The sequence below is a fragment of the Rhopilema esculentum genome, chromosome 8 (genome assembly GCF_057945365.1).
Source record: "Rhopilema esculentum isolate cy_ngs chromosome 8, ASM5794536v1, whole genome shotgun sequence".
In the NCBI taxonomy this organism is placed as follows: domain Eukaryota; kingdom Metazoa; phylum Cnidaria; class Scyphozoa; order Rhizostomeae; family Rhizostomatidae; genus Rhopilema; species Rhopilema esculentum.
In genome coordinates this window covers 3,747,535-3,761,269 of record NC_142822.1, presented here as the reverse complement: position 1 = coordinate 3,761,269, position 13,735 = coordinate 3,747,535, and the positions used below count along the sequence as shown (strand labels likewise).

The following is a 13,735-nucleotide window of genomic DNA, read 5'->3' as shown; positions in this document are numbered from 1 at the left end:
GAAAGACTTTAATTTAAAGGTTTTGATAAGCTTTGGCCCAAAAAGAAGCGTTGGCCTAAGCAAAACGTTGGCTGTTGAATCATACGATACCAATTGGCCGGATTCATTGAAAATAGACGCTCTTTAAAAGCATCGAACAATGTGCTTATTCATATGAATATTCCAACATATCAACAAAGTAGCTTTCCTTAGCTGTGTCATGACAGGTGGCTCTTTGAAAGATTCACAAAAAACAAAATAATTCCAATGAAAGAGACTAAGCCGATAAAAGACACTTCATCATGCAGGTTATTGTCTAGTTGTGTTTTCATCGAGTTTTTTAAAGTATAGTACACAGTTATCTCCAAAATAGACAGCAAGTAAGACTTATCTCGCCAACAAACATTCCAATATAGACTGTTTTCTTAGCTTGTGATAAAGTACTCATGCTTCCTTAAGCAGATGCTATTTCGTGGTCATTTACTTCAGGAATCTAAGGACATAACAAAGTATGAAAGCGTTTTGGCTGGACCGAGTATTGAATATTAATTAAAGATGAAAGAGCCCCAAACAGAAAACAGTGTGTCAAGTTTTACCTTTTTAAATAACTCTTTCCCTTGAAAATATAGAAACAGGTATCGGAAGCACGTCATATGGTCCGGTAATTCCTTAAAGTTGTGAATGTTAGAGAAAAACAAAAAGGTCCTGCAAGTTTTCTAGAAATCAAGATTTGTTGGATAGGGTAGCTTATAATTGGCCCTCCCTGACCTCTACTTCTTCTTCATGGCAGGCTCGAAGGCTTGAACACCAAAGTTGCTAAACTTAAGCCTCCAACCCCCCCCCCTTTCTTCCACGGTTCCTTTGTTTAGGACCAGTGCTAGAACTTAGAGATAATAGCTACAGCTCTTCCAGAATAAAAGAAGCGGATATTTGAAAACAGTGGTGGCGCCAGGGGAGGGCTAGGGGGGCTACAGCCCCTCCGTCGGAAGCATCTAGCCTCCCATCGGAGGAAATTTTAGGTTTTTGTCGGAGCAAATTTGACAAATTACGTACGAAAACTGCTTATTTTAGTCATTTTAGCCCCCCTGTCGGAAGCTCCAGCCCCTCTGTCGGAAGATTTCTGGCGCCACCCCTGTTTGAAAAGGAAACGATCCTATGACATCTAAGCAAACCTTCAAGACAACCACGAAAATGAGATTTCAAAAATTGCCATGCACTCTCACTTTTACGGTGCTTCCTACGTCTCACCATAGACCTACTTGCGAAAGACTTTCCGTGTCAGAATTGATAATTGTTGCCCTCCTAACGAGTCAAGGCAGGGGCTGTGCATCAAGGCCCAGTCCTCTGTCCATTGGTTTTCATTTGATGTGAAGACGATCTGATTTCAATATATCAATTTATCTCAGTTTCAAATTTTCATCTCAAAGATTCAAAAAAGTTTTGCCCACCCAAACTTATTGACAAGATAAGGAATTACATGGAAGATTAATAATGTGCATAGACCTTCTAACACCATGCCGTTAGTAGGTAGCACTGTGACAACTTTGGTGCAGAATGCCAATAAAATTTAAGAAACTTACTTAAAGCATACCATGCTACGTCATTATGCCATAGAATATGAAGGTGAAGAATGCCAGATTAGCTAAAAGAGAAAGAAATGTACTCTAAGAAATTCATTTAGGACAGTCGTTAATTCTATGTTTGCTAATGTGATTGATGTACTTTAGAAGCCAAGAGTTGTGAGTTGCTCTGAAAATGCAACAGTGAAGCCTAAACTTTGGATTTCTGACTATCAATTAAAAAAGGTTATGTTTTTGTCTTAAAAATCATTGCAAGGCACCCGGTTAGTAAAATAAAATGATTTTCGAGCAATTTCCAAATGATTTCAGTCATGACGTAACAGCGAGTTTTCAAGAAAGTATAGCCTCGTAATCGGGAGATAATGACGAATATGTTCCATTGAACGGCCTAGTCAACTGTTGAAGCTCTTGTAGTCGCTTAAAAAGAATTATCTGTCTTAAAAAGTTTGTAAAGATGCTGATTACATTCAAAACTCTTCAGCAGAAATCTTTCAAGATAGAAGTCAGCGATGAAGATCTGGTATTTTTTATAATTTATTTTTAATTTATTTGGAATTTATTGTTAATTGCAATATTCGATATTGCATGCACGTGATGATGAAAGCAATAATTCGTTAATATTCGAACTGAGAGAAAAAACCGAGTCGAATTTTTTAAAGCGTGTGGAATTTTTTATACTTGATAACTAGATCACATTTCTTATGGATTTTTGAAGCCGATATGTGAACAAAATTGAAAGCAAAACAGAGGAGGGTAGAGAAACTTAAGAGTGTTCGAGCTTTTGACAAAAACTTAGCAAAAGTGAATCTTCTTTCACCAGTGTGTTCTAAAAAATCCCACAATCATGAATAAGCAAAGTTTATTTAATAAAGCAAAAGCAAAGTGGTATGGGTACATAGATAATTGGGGTAGTTTTTTCATATATCAATACAATGTAGAAGTATGAAATGATTTCTTCCCTGTATCATTGCATCTCTAAATCGTTGTTTTACTGTAACTTGGCCTTGTGACTTGATGGCACATGAATGCTTTCTTGGTGGAAAACCAGCCTTTAAAGAACATTAATGATAATTCACTTCATTTTCACTGACATTAACCCCCATTTAACAGAAAATTTGCATACAGTAGTCTTTGCGTTAGATTTTGAATGTAAACATGAGTGAAATTCGAGGCTGAATGTGCTTGTTTTTGCATTTTTTGGTGTTATTTTTTATCAAAATAATATATTTTTACAGGGCTTTCACGTTCAGAAATCAACGTGCGGCCAAAAACTTGCGCGATAAGAGTGGGACGTGCGATAAAAGTTTTTTCTATTGAGTCATTAAACTTGGCAAAACTTTTAATAAATGAATTGAATGCTGCACATTGTATAGTTATGTTCATGTTTCCCTCACGAGTTATCGTGAAGGGCACTGTGTGACATAGAGAGGTTCCAGTGACTTTAGAAACATGGCAAAGTTTCAATTGTGTTCAGCAAAGTTAAAGGAAAAAACAAACAGAAATAGCTTTAGCAAATAGAACGAAAAGAAGGCCCTGTACCCATCAAATGGCAGAGGGGCAATTAATAATGTGTAAGTCCGTTGGAAATCAGGCCCTGTTCCTATTACTCCGCTTTCGTAGGAAAAAGGAAATAAATGAATTGTTTTTTATTTTGTGTTCCCATTGATGCGCTCAAGAACGGAGACATCTGATAATGATGTTCATAGTTATCAACCAAATAACAGAGTTGTTTGAAAATGAATCCTTTTAATGGGAACAGCGAATACGAAGTCATTGGAGGACAGAGTTATTTAAAAACTAATTGTTTTAATGAGAGAATCAAAAACAGACTCAATTAGCTCTTTCAAGATGGGCACAAACAAAATGACAAAACAGAGTAATGGGAAAACCTTCGTTTTCGTTTTTGCCAAAGCGATGTGGGCCAGAGTAATTCTTTATTATTGTTATTATTATTAACTCTTTATTTACAATGTTGGCATAAAAGAGGTATAAAATAGCTATACATGTATAAGATAAAATATTTACAAGCATAGCTAATAAAAGCCAACTATCTATAAAAGCCAGCAATGGGAATGGCTCAAGAATAAGGAAAGCTTGAAACAAGGATTCAATGTCAAACTTCCGTTTCTATAAATAGAAGAGTAATCGTGCTCTTCAAGATAAATATTTATCACTACACTGGGTGCACAACTAATCGATCTAAAAAATAACCTTGGGCGCGTGCCTGCACGCTCACACGCTATCGCACGCCCCCCATTGAAAGCCCTGTTTTTAAACATTTCTCATTTACATAAATACATTCAGTGCAACAATCTCATATGTATCCTCTAGGCAACTCAAATTAAATGGCATATATCATAAAATTTTGAAATAAATATTGAATGAGTTGTTTAGCCTTTCAAAAAAGCCCCAAATGCTTGGACAAAATATTTTATGTAAGAATTAAAGATTTTATGTAGTTGTCCTTAGTGTGATGTTTGTTTGCATTTATCTTTCTGGTGAAAATACTGGTAAAGCATCATTAGCATTCTTGTAATCAGTCCCAATTTTTGTTGTTGGTTCTTTCTTACACCAATTTCAGTTCCCTTGCACTTTAAAGGAGAACTTTAAACTGTTCTTCTTCAATAAGTTATCACCAATAGAATTTTCTCCTTCAATAAGTTAATATCAAAGATAAGATCTACAGATCTTAAGCAAAGATCTACATATGCATGATAAGTTTCGGAATGGTTCCCTTTTTACCTGCCTGGAGCCATTAATGAATTATACAATGTTTACTATGGGAACCATTTGGAATCTTTTTTATACTTCTTAACAATGGGGATTGCAGAGGTCCACAATAAACAGTCCTAATTTGTTTTTTTAACCTTTAATCATTTTATAAAGAGAATTCAGTAGGAACATGTAGATATTGTCTACAGTGTCATTTGTTTCCAAAGGCTTAAGTTGAGAAAATATAATAAAAGCCAATTAACTGTAGCAATATGTAAGCCCAGCTTATTCATGAGAATCTCACAGTTGCATCAATGAAGTCTATAAGATTCTACTTTGGCAAAAGGAACATTTTTTCTTTTAATATTTTTTCAGTTGAAAATAATTTCTAGTAGAAAATGACAAAGAATGATAAAGGAAAGGAATACTGTGCTAAATCTGTTTTCAATTATCACTTTGTGAATAGGTTCACACAGAAAATATGTATAAAGAAATATTTTTTCTGCAAATAATCATTTATGAAAATTTAACTTCATAAAAGAATTATTTGTCAATGGAACCAACTGTCACTTATATTTTATCACTTATAAAATAATTATTTATCAATGTCACTAATTTTTTTCAAATAAGGGTTTATTTGTAAAATTGAAGGTTCTGCTTCATTAAGATTTCAATTTGTTAATAATTGCAGGTGAAGGATGTGAAAGGAAAAATAGAAAAAGAAAAAGGGAGCGATTTTCCTGTGGATGGACAAAAACTAATATATGCAGGTATGTGAAGCACAATTTAAGAGAAACAATTAATGGTTTCATTTGAGAAGTGCATTCACTTTGTTTTCTCTTGAAATTATGTGGCAATTTGCAAATATTTCAAATATGAACAGGTTAAATTTAACAGGAAATTGCAAGTACAGTCAACATTTGATAATTTAGTTTCCAGGTGAAATGTTTTTGTTTAATATTTGAATGATTCCAGTTTAAATTAATGTGTATTTATAATCCCGTACATCCTACAGCATGCCTCCTACAGCATTTAACCTTTGCTATTTCTATGCAATTTTTCAAAAATTATGATTTTCGTATTTCCAATAGGCAAGATTCTTGAAGATGGAAAACTTATGATTAAAGAGTATGAAATAGATCCTGTGAAAAACTTTGTGGTTGTTATGGTTACTAAGGTAAGTTTGCTTGTTGTGTTCTTCAAGGGGATGTAGAACAAGTCAGATTTGTAGAGATTCATAATTACGCTTTGCTTATAGGCAAGCCTATCAAGAGGAGGGCAGGGGGTAATTGCAGTGCCATTTTTGTCTGCATTTACCACCTCAATATTTTATGACCTTTTAAATCGGGTGAACTACGCTTCCAGAGGACATGCAATGTAACAGTGTCTAATAAATGAGGACCTGTGATTTTTGAACTTTGGAAGAACCCATCCTGCTCTTTGCTTGTCAATTTTAAGTTGTCATTTAGAAATGACAATTTCCAAGGCAAAATAGAACCATGCATGCATATCATTGTCAATATGGTAGGCTGGAATACTCCAGAACATATATTTTTATTGATTCAATTTTTGCTACTAATCATAATTTTAAGACTCATGCTAATTTTATAAATACTCAACAAAATATTTTTGACAGCCCAAGCCAAAGGCAACATCAGACGCAACTCCTTCGGCAACTACAGCAACCCCTGCATCACAGGTATGAAAGAAAATACAATACTGCCAATAAAGATCGCAAATAAAGTTGAATCAGGAATTGATTAATTTATTTGTAGCTAGATGTCAACAAGTGCAATTACTAAATAAAGAGAGTACATGGTTTAGTGGTAATAGTAAATTATGTTTAACAATTAGTGCTGCAGATTTTCAAAATATCCTGTTTTGGATTTGAAGGTCCCCCAAATTCCGTTAGGCTTTTTTGGATTAAGACCGATCTTCATCACAATATATTTCATTCATTAAATATGTAATGTTTCAAATAATTGGTTAAAAGTAAAAATCCTTCTATTGTGCTTGTGGAATCTGCTATTTCAATATTAGTAGAACATGCATATATCTTTAATCAAGCCAAGTTTTGATAGGATGCTTATTATTATGTAAAAGGTACTTTGAGATTTGCAAGACAATGTAATTCTTTTTGTGTCAAGCATACCTCTTTTTATTTGGGAAATTTTTTTATGTCTGCCAAGCTCAAATTACACTTAAATTTAAATCAGTATATTTTGTTTGAATTTTTTGACTCAGTCTGTGCTAATTCTATTGCATATTATCCTGTTGACGATTGATGTGTTATTTCAGTTGAATCTTTAGGAATGTCTTGACTATGCTTTTTATGTTATATTTGGTGTATTTCTGCTGTGATCCAGATAATTTTATGATAAATGTTTATTTTTATTTGCAAAGAGTTCAGCTGCTGCTACTCCTGCACAACCAACAAGCGAATCAAAAACTGATGACAAAAAGGAGGAGGAAAAAGCTAAATCTGCAGAACCTATTACTGTCTCATCCACAGAAACAACAACTACTCAGGCTAGGTAAAATCAAATCAGATTTCAATAAGTTACTTGTACCAGTTCTTTTGTCATAAGTATGGGGGGACAATGAATTTTAATCTGCTGTTACATTTAAGGGCTTCAAGATTCCTTTATTGTTGGTGGTATTAATTGTGGTTTTTTTAAATACAATCCTAAACAGACAATTTTGATATTTTAGTTTGAAGATATTTTAGTAAGGGCAATTTTGATATTATATATATTTTAGTAAGGGCTTCAAGATTCCTTCATTGTTCGTGGTATTGTGTGTTTTTTTCAAATACAATCCTGAACAGACGATATTGATATTTTAGTTTCAAGATATTTTAGTAAGGGCAATTTTGATATTATATATATTTTAGTAACGGCTTCAAGATTCCTTCATTGTTTGTGGTATTGTGGATTTTTTTTAAATACAATCCTAAACAGACAATTTTGATATTTTAGTTTCAAGATATTTTAGTAAGGGCAATTTTGATATTATATATATTTTAGTAACGGCTTCAAGATTCCTTCATTGTTCGTGGTATTGTGGATTTTTTTAAAATACAATCCTAAACAGACAATATTGATATTTTAGTTTGAAGATATTTTAGTAAGGGCAATTTTGATATTATATATATTTTAGTAAGGGCTTCAAGATTCCTTCATTGTTCGTGGTATTGTGGATTTTTTTAAATACAATCCTAAACAGACAATTTTGATATGTTGCAACCTTCCTCCCTGTTCAATTAAGTTATCTCTGCTATTAAAATAAGTGCACCAGCGGGGCATGCTCACTGTATTTGCCTGCTACAAGGCATGTAATTAAGTGTTTATTCAACAGATGTGTCTATAATTAAACATGATGTGAATTTTAAAAGATGTTCATTAATAAAATATTTTTTCTGGAAATAGACCTGCCTTTCTGCGATCATTATCCGATAGTGATGCAGAACGAATGAACTAATCTTGTTAATTCCCTAATTAGCTCCACAACATCAACAACCACAACGGATAGTACACCCCAGAGTTCATTATTAAGTGCTGAATCAGCTCTCGGTGAGAACAATTTCTTTTCTATGTTTTTATATAGAGTTTTCATGTCTTCTGTATAAAAAATAGATGCTGCCTTATTGAACTGCTTAAACTGTTCATTGTAAGCTCTCATAAACTGATTCTTCATCCGATTTATTGTTGCAGAAACACGAATTTTGACGTGCAGTACCTATACAAATATAATCACTTTGGTTGTTATTCCATTTTGTTCCCATCCAGCCAGTCATATGCAAAGAATGGTAGCTAGAAAGCCAAGAATATTTTTTTATTTTTGCAGATCATTGCATTATTAGCTCTAAAGTTTGCCATCTTGCCTTGCAGTTGTTGGTGAAGACTACGAGAAAATGGTCCTCGAGATGATGTCCATGGGTTTTGAAAGAGATAAGGTCGTAAGAGCCTTGCGTGCGAGCTTCAACAACCCAGACAGAGCTGTTGAATACCTAATGACGGTTTGTTGCGCTACTGAGTGGCTAATTAAATTTACTTTATTTTACAGAGAGCAAAGACTAGCTCGCAGCAGAAGCTGGAAATTTATTTGGACGAATTTTTTCGTTTAGGCCAATGTAATCAGTTGTTGAATATTAAATTCCATCCAAAGTATTCTATACTGGAGAAGATGTGAGCTTGTGACACGACCAGGGCTGAAGTTAAACCCGTGACCAGCGAAACGAAGGCCCTTGCAAGTGCCAACTAAGCCACCTGGTCACGTTTCTAAATCCAAGCTCAAATCCATGCCATTCATACACTTTTCTCCCCCCCCCCCCCCCCCCCTGTATCAAGTACGCAGTGGAGCCATCGCAGCATCCAGTGCAATGCACACCGGACCTGCTATAATGACGGGAGACTTTCCACACCACGGGCCATCGCAGCTACAATAACTGGAGAAGTTGGTAGAGCAACAACATACGGTGTGGTCGTGGGTTTCAATCCTGCCCTGGTCGTGTCACATTCTCTCTCAATATATTTTTTCAATTCTTATTCAACTCTCAAATTCTCCATGCCAAAAAGGGCCTTTTGTAGGAGTTTCACCGAAATGTGTGGAAGCTTAATACCTAAGTTACAATTTCTTTTCTGTTGAAGGGATCGATTCCTGACGTCCAGGTAGAAACTCAAGAGGCAGCGGATTCAACCGGTAGAACAGAAGATGATGGTATGACTCTTCTTCTTCTCAACAGAACTCAGTTTCTCATCATACATCGTATTCCCCTTTTATGAGTATAAGTGACGACCATAACATTTTCTATGCACTTGGAAGCCTCTTCTTTTGACATTCGAAAGATTTTCAAATTTGGTCCAGTGCTTGGTTAGAACTGTCTGTTGTGGCTAATAAGCTGTTATTTATATGGAAAGCAAAACTTTTGTTAATTTTGCTACTAAATGGTATGCAGTGATGCTAAAACCTTTATAACAGAATGATGTTTGATACATCAAAGAACTGAGAATATATTTCAACAGAACTCTTTCTGTCTGTGCTAAAAAATAATTCAGTTTTGTCTAGGCAAAGTAATGATCGTCTCTAACCAGCACTTTTCAATGACGTGAATGCTTAGGTGTCCTTGATTGGTAGCAACAAGGGCCCTGTCAACCGCACGATTCTTCCTTACAAGTTATATTTTTTTCATCTCACAGTTATATGTATGTTTCCGTTCTTCCTGGTATTTATTCTACGTGACAAATTTTGCTGGCAGTTGGATGAAATCATAATAGTAAGACACACAGAGTTTTGGCTCGTTGTATTCGCCAAAAATAAGCTTGCGACTGAAATTAAGCAGTTATTTTGGGGAAAGCGAAATATTATGGTCGAAGGACTTTAAAGTCAGATTGTGGATCCCTCTACCACAATGCTACAGGAATGTTTTGAAAAAGTCATCTTTTACCGCAGAATTATTTTGTCTCATTCACAGCTAAAGATATCGTCAGTATAATTTGAAAGTTCTTATCCGGTTTGTTTTAAAGCCAACCTGTACAGAAATTGTTTCAGCGTCCCTAAATCTTTGTTTTCCTTGAAATGCTATTTTTTAGCTTCAATGGTATCCGAGGCTGAATCAACAGGGGATCCATTGACCTTCTTACAACAGCAACCACAATTCTTGGCTCTGCGTCGCGCAGTGCAATCAAATCCGGCCGTGTTGCCGCAGCTTCTTCAAGAACTTGGACAAGCAAACCCAGAACTGCTTCAGGTATGTACCTTTATATTGCAGCTAAGCATAACTTCCCTAATAACAGTGTAAAGGTGGGTAGCAATCCGAATGGCAAGAAGTGCTTGTTGATAAAACTTAATAAATGGGCTTGCTAATATATTCTTGCAAATGTATTGAGAAAAAACACTTAAACAAATTTCAGTGCCAGATAAGTTAAGAAGATAGCTGAATGAACATTAGCTGTAAAAATAGTTTTTTAAATTCAATATTTACCGAAGAATTTTGTTTTATCGCTTGTTTGTATGTTGTTGAGTTCTCTTATAATGAATTGTCCCCCCCCCCCTCCTAAAAACAAACATTAAACAATATTGTCGGAAGAATCCATTTATTTTTTAAGACAAATAAATTAATTTTATAATTTATTGCCTTCAAAAGTATTTCAAAATATTGTATAAATAATCTCTAAAAATTGCATTGCTTAGTAATTGAGTAAGCTTCAAGAAAATGTTTAGCATATTCCTCTTTCTTTATTTGTACTTTTAATGTACCATAATTTTAAACACTAAGTTTATTGCTTGTCTGACCGATAATAAGAAACATTCATTGTCAAATTCATTGGAAACAAAATATTATATTTTCTTACTTGTGCTCATTTGTTGGTATGTTGATTTTAGATAACATTTTTCAGCAAACGCGTGAAAGTTTTTCGGAGCCTAGTTCCTAGGATTTGATGTTTTTGCAGCTCTGGGACAAACCATCTGTCATTTGTTTATTTTTTGAAACAACACCTACTGATTTTAATGAAACTTTTTTTGCAGCTCATCAGTCAAAATCAAGAGAGGTTTATTGGCATGTTGAACGAGCCTGTTACTGGGGAAGAGGCTGTAACCGAAGGAATTGAAGTCGCTGGCCAACCAGAGGGTGGCCCACAAGTGCAGACTGGTTCTGGTGTCAATTATATTAGTGTCACGCCACAAGAGAAGGAAGCAATTGAAAGGGTGAGCCATTGATAGATTGCTTTTATATGTATACTGTGTAAGTGAGGGTTCGGCGCTATCTTGTGAGCGAGGGTTGGACACTATAAAGGGTGCAGCCCTGAAAATTGTGCAGCCCTGAGTGAGGACTGTGCTTACTGAAAATTGAGTCAAAGAAAACAAAAATGTTTTTGAAGGAACTCAATTTTTTCGAGGGAAGTGTCTTGCTTATCCTCGTCGATTAGTTTTTTTCGTTCTAAGATTCCTTGATAACTGACTCCGTAATTTTGTCAGGATTAGCAGATATTTCCTATCCATAACATGAATCCAAGGAAAAAATTTATCAAAAGATAATGGCTTCTGTTGAATGAAGTAATCTCTTTCGTACTCTCGAGTAATGAAATGGTTCAAAGATGCAGCGCTGGTTATAGGGTAGTGCCAATTTTTTATATTTGTTAGTGGGGTGTGACTAATAATAGGGAGATACTAGTTGGAATAATAATTAATAAATAATACGTAATCTATTTACTGTTAGCAAGAAGATTTTGCTTTGTATCGAGCTTTAAAGAGCCAACTATTTACAATATATTTAGGATGCAATTAGTAATTAAGGTACATCTCCAATCAGATTTATCTAACGATTTTATATGGCGATGTCCAGTGACTGAGGCTCTCTCGTTTCTGTCCTTAACCATACAATATATCTTTCTCTGTATTCGCATGAATAATATGTGGATCAGCTATGCAAGCTGAAATTGAAAATTGTTTAGTGTGTAAATTGGAAACAGCCAAAATTTTTAACACATTTGCCAGTGTAATAAAGACTGTTAAGTTGCAATGAAAATTGATTAGTTTTGCCCGCCAACTTTATTTGAAAGAAATTGACTCATTTTAAAGGCAGGTGATCTTCAGAAAAAAGTCGACCGTGAAGGGTAACGGCAGCAATTTTTTCACCATGCTGGAAGATTCAAGGCTAGCTGTATTGTTACCAGTACTGTTTTCTTTCATGCACTTTGATAAACTCTCTCGGTTTTTTGCAGTTAAAAGCCCTTGGTTTTCCAGAGCATCTGGTCATACAGGCATATTTTGCTTGTGAGAAAAACGAAAATCTTGCGGCAAATTTCCTTCTCGCTCAAGGATTTGATGATTAAAGGCCAAAATTGCAGGTTTTGTCACGAAATAATATACCAAAGACTGTTCTTGCATATGACATGACTGTGAAGAACTATGGGTCTAACTTTCCACAGTAATCATAACGAATGAGTGTAGGCCAGTGGGACGTGGCTTTCTTTGTACCGCTATTTAACTTGATAATTTTATACATTTTGAATGAACTATTTGTTGAGTCAGAAGGGACTTGACGAAGCTTCGGTTCAAAAAGCTAAACCCGAATCGAAGCCCTTTGTAAGCCGAAGAATACGTGCAGAATACAATAATACTTCTGCCCCTAATATGTTGATCTATATCTACCTTTACAATATTCAAACTTGCTGACAGCATTCTAACTTGCTGGCCATGTTTAAGCGAAACATTGATAGCTATTCATGACAAAAAGAATGATGAACCGTTCGTCTTGCTGATTACAATAAACTTTTTCGATAGAAGAACAAGCTTATTTCGTTGTAGGCTGCAAATTGTTTTATAAAGTAAATACTTGTGTTTCTTCTTTTTCTTTCCTACCAGATTGTCATTCGCGTATTACAATGAATTCCGCACGTAAATGCTCTTTGTTTTTATACTGTATACTACTTTGAAACAATGTGGGCCTTAAAACAAAACATACTCCTTGGTATTGTTCTTTCATTCTCCTAATGCTTATACCTATCAGGGTCAAAGCAAAATAAGATATATGACAGTAATAAGTATGGTCCATTAAAGCAAATGTAATCCAACCAAAAAAGCAAAATTTTGTATTACAAAAAAGATTTCAATACATAAAATTTTTGCAAGGGCGACTCTTTCCGGTCTCTACTGCAATAAAAATGTTCCTGAGACAAAAGAGAAATTTCATCGATTTTGACGATAAAGGTAAGGCTATAGGCTTTGCAAAATATCCAATTTTTCGTGAAAAATTTTGTGCCCAAAAATTGCGTAGGGTTACTCATCTTGGACTCTTAATCACATTATCAAATGTGCAATAAAAATGTTCCTGAGACAAGAGAAATAATTCAGTTGATTTTGACGATAAAAGTAAGGCTATAGGCTTTGCAAAATATCCAATTTTTCGTGAAAAATTTTATGCTGAAAAGTTGGTAGAATGACCCTTCTTGTCTCTAATCACATTAGAATGGTCTTCATGAACTGGTAATGTGCAATGGATCACTTTGAGTCACACTGAAGAATAGAGAACCTTGCTCAACTTTCGCCGCTTAAAAACGAGTACTAAATTGATGGGATGTCATTCACGAATTAATTCATATGTGGAGTTAATCACGGACATGACTTGTAGTTGATAAACTCAGGGATTTAATCACATAATTTTACAAAAAGCTGTATTGAGAGGAAGCGATAATACCTGAAAGTGTGCCGCCATCTCAACATCTTTCTCGCGCTTCGGGTTCACGTTTTGATTACTTTTTGGGGATCATCTCAGAATCCCAAATAATGTCAGATATATGCAACAATGATGCGAAAAACTTGCGGCTTTGAATAGAAATTTCCTTCAGAGCCCAAAATAAAGCCTCGAGTGGGCATTCAGCAATATCTAACTCAATCCAAGATGGTTGGATACATTCAGTAACAAAGAGGTTATCATGGAAAAGCAACGAATTGGAAACAAA

General features: G+C 34.9%; 1 protein-coding gene across 1 annotated transcript; it reads left to right on the top strand.

The window, feature by feature from the left end:
• Positions 1-1,919: 1,919 nt before the first annotated feature.
• LOC135694563 (lysine-specific demethylase RAD23B) lies at positions 1,920-12,676 on the top strand. Its single transcript, XM_065213363.2, has 11 exons — positions 1,920-2,079; positions 4,963-5,041; positions 5,363-5,448; positions 5,908-5,970; positions 6,675-6,805; positions 7,773-7,843; positions 8,162-8,289; positions 8,921-8,990; positions 9,863-10,020; positions 10,800-10,979; positions 11,996-12,676. The coding sequence occupies exons 1-11, from the start codon at positions 2,014-2,016 to the stop codon at positions 12,104-12,106; spliced, it is 1,143 nt and encodes a 380-aa protein (XP_065069435.1). The 5' UTR covers positions 1,920-2,013; the 3' UTR covers positions 12,107-12,676.
• Positions 12,677-13,735: the final 1,059 nt, after the last annotated feature.

What these genes read in the sequence shown, in the direction of transcription:
- LOC135694563 (XM_065213363.2), top strand. Translation starts at nt 2,014, where the DNA reads ATGCTGATTACATTCAAAACTCTTCAGCAGAAATCTTTCAAGATAGAA. An exon ending in AAGTCAGCGATGAAGATCTG is followed by an intron (nt 2,080 to 4,962) that starts GTATTTTTTATA and finishes TAATAATTGCAG; the next exon opens with GTGAAGGATGTGAAAGGAAA. An exon ending in CTGTTGAATACCTAATGACG is followed by an intron (nt 8,290 to 8,920) that starts GTTTGTTGCGCT and finishes TTTCTGTTGAAG; the next exon opens with GGATCGATTCCTGACGTCCA.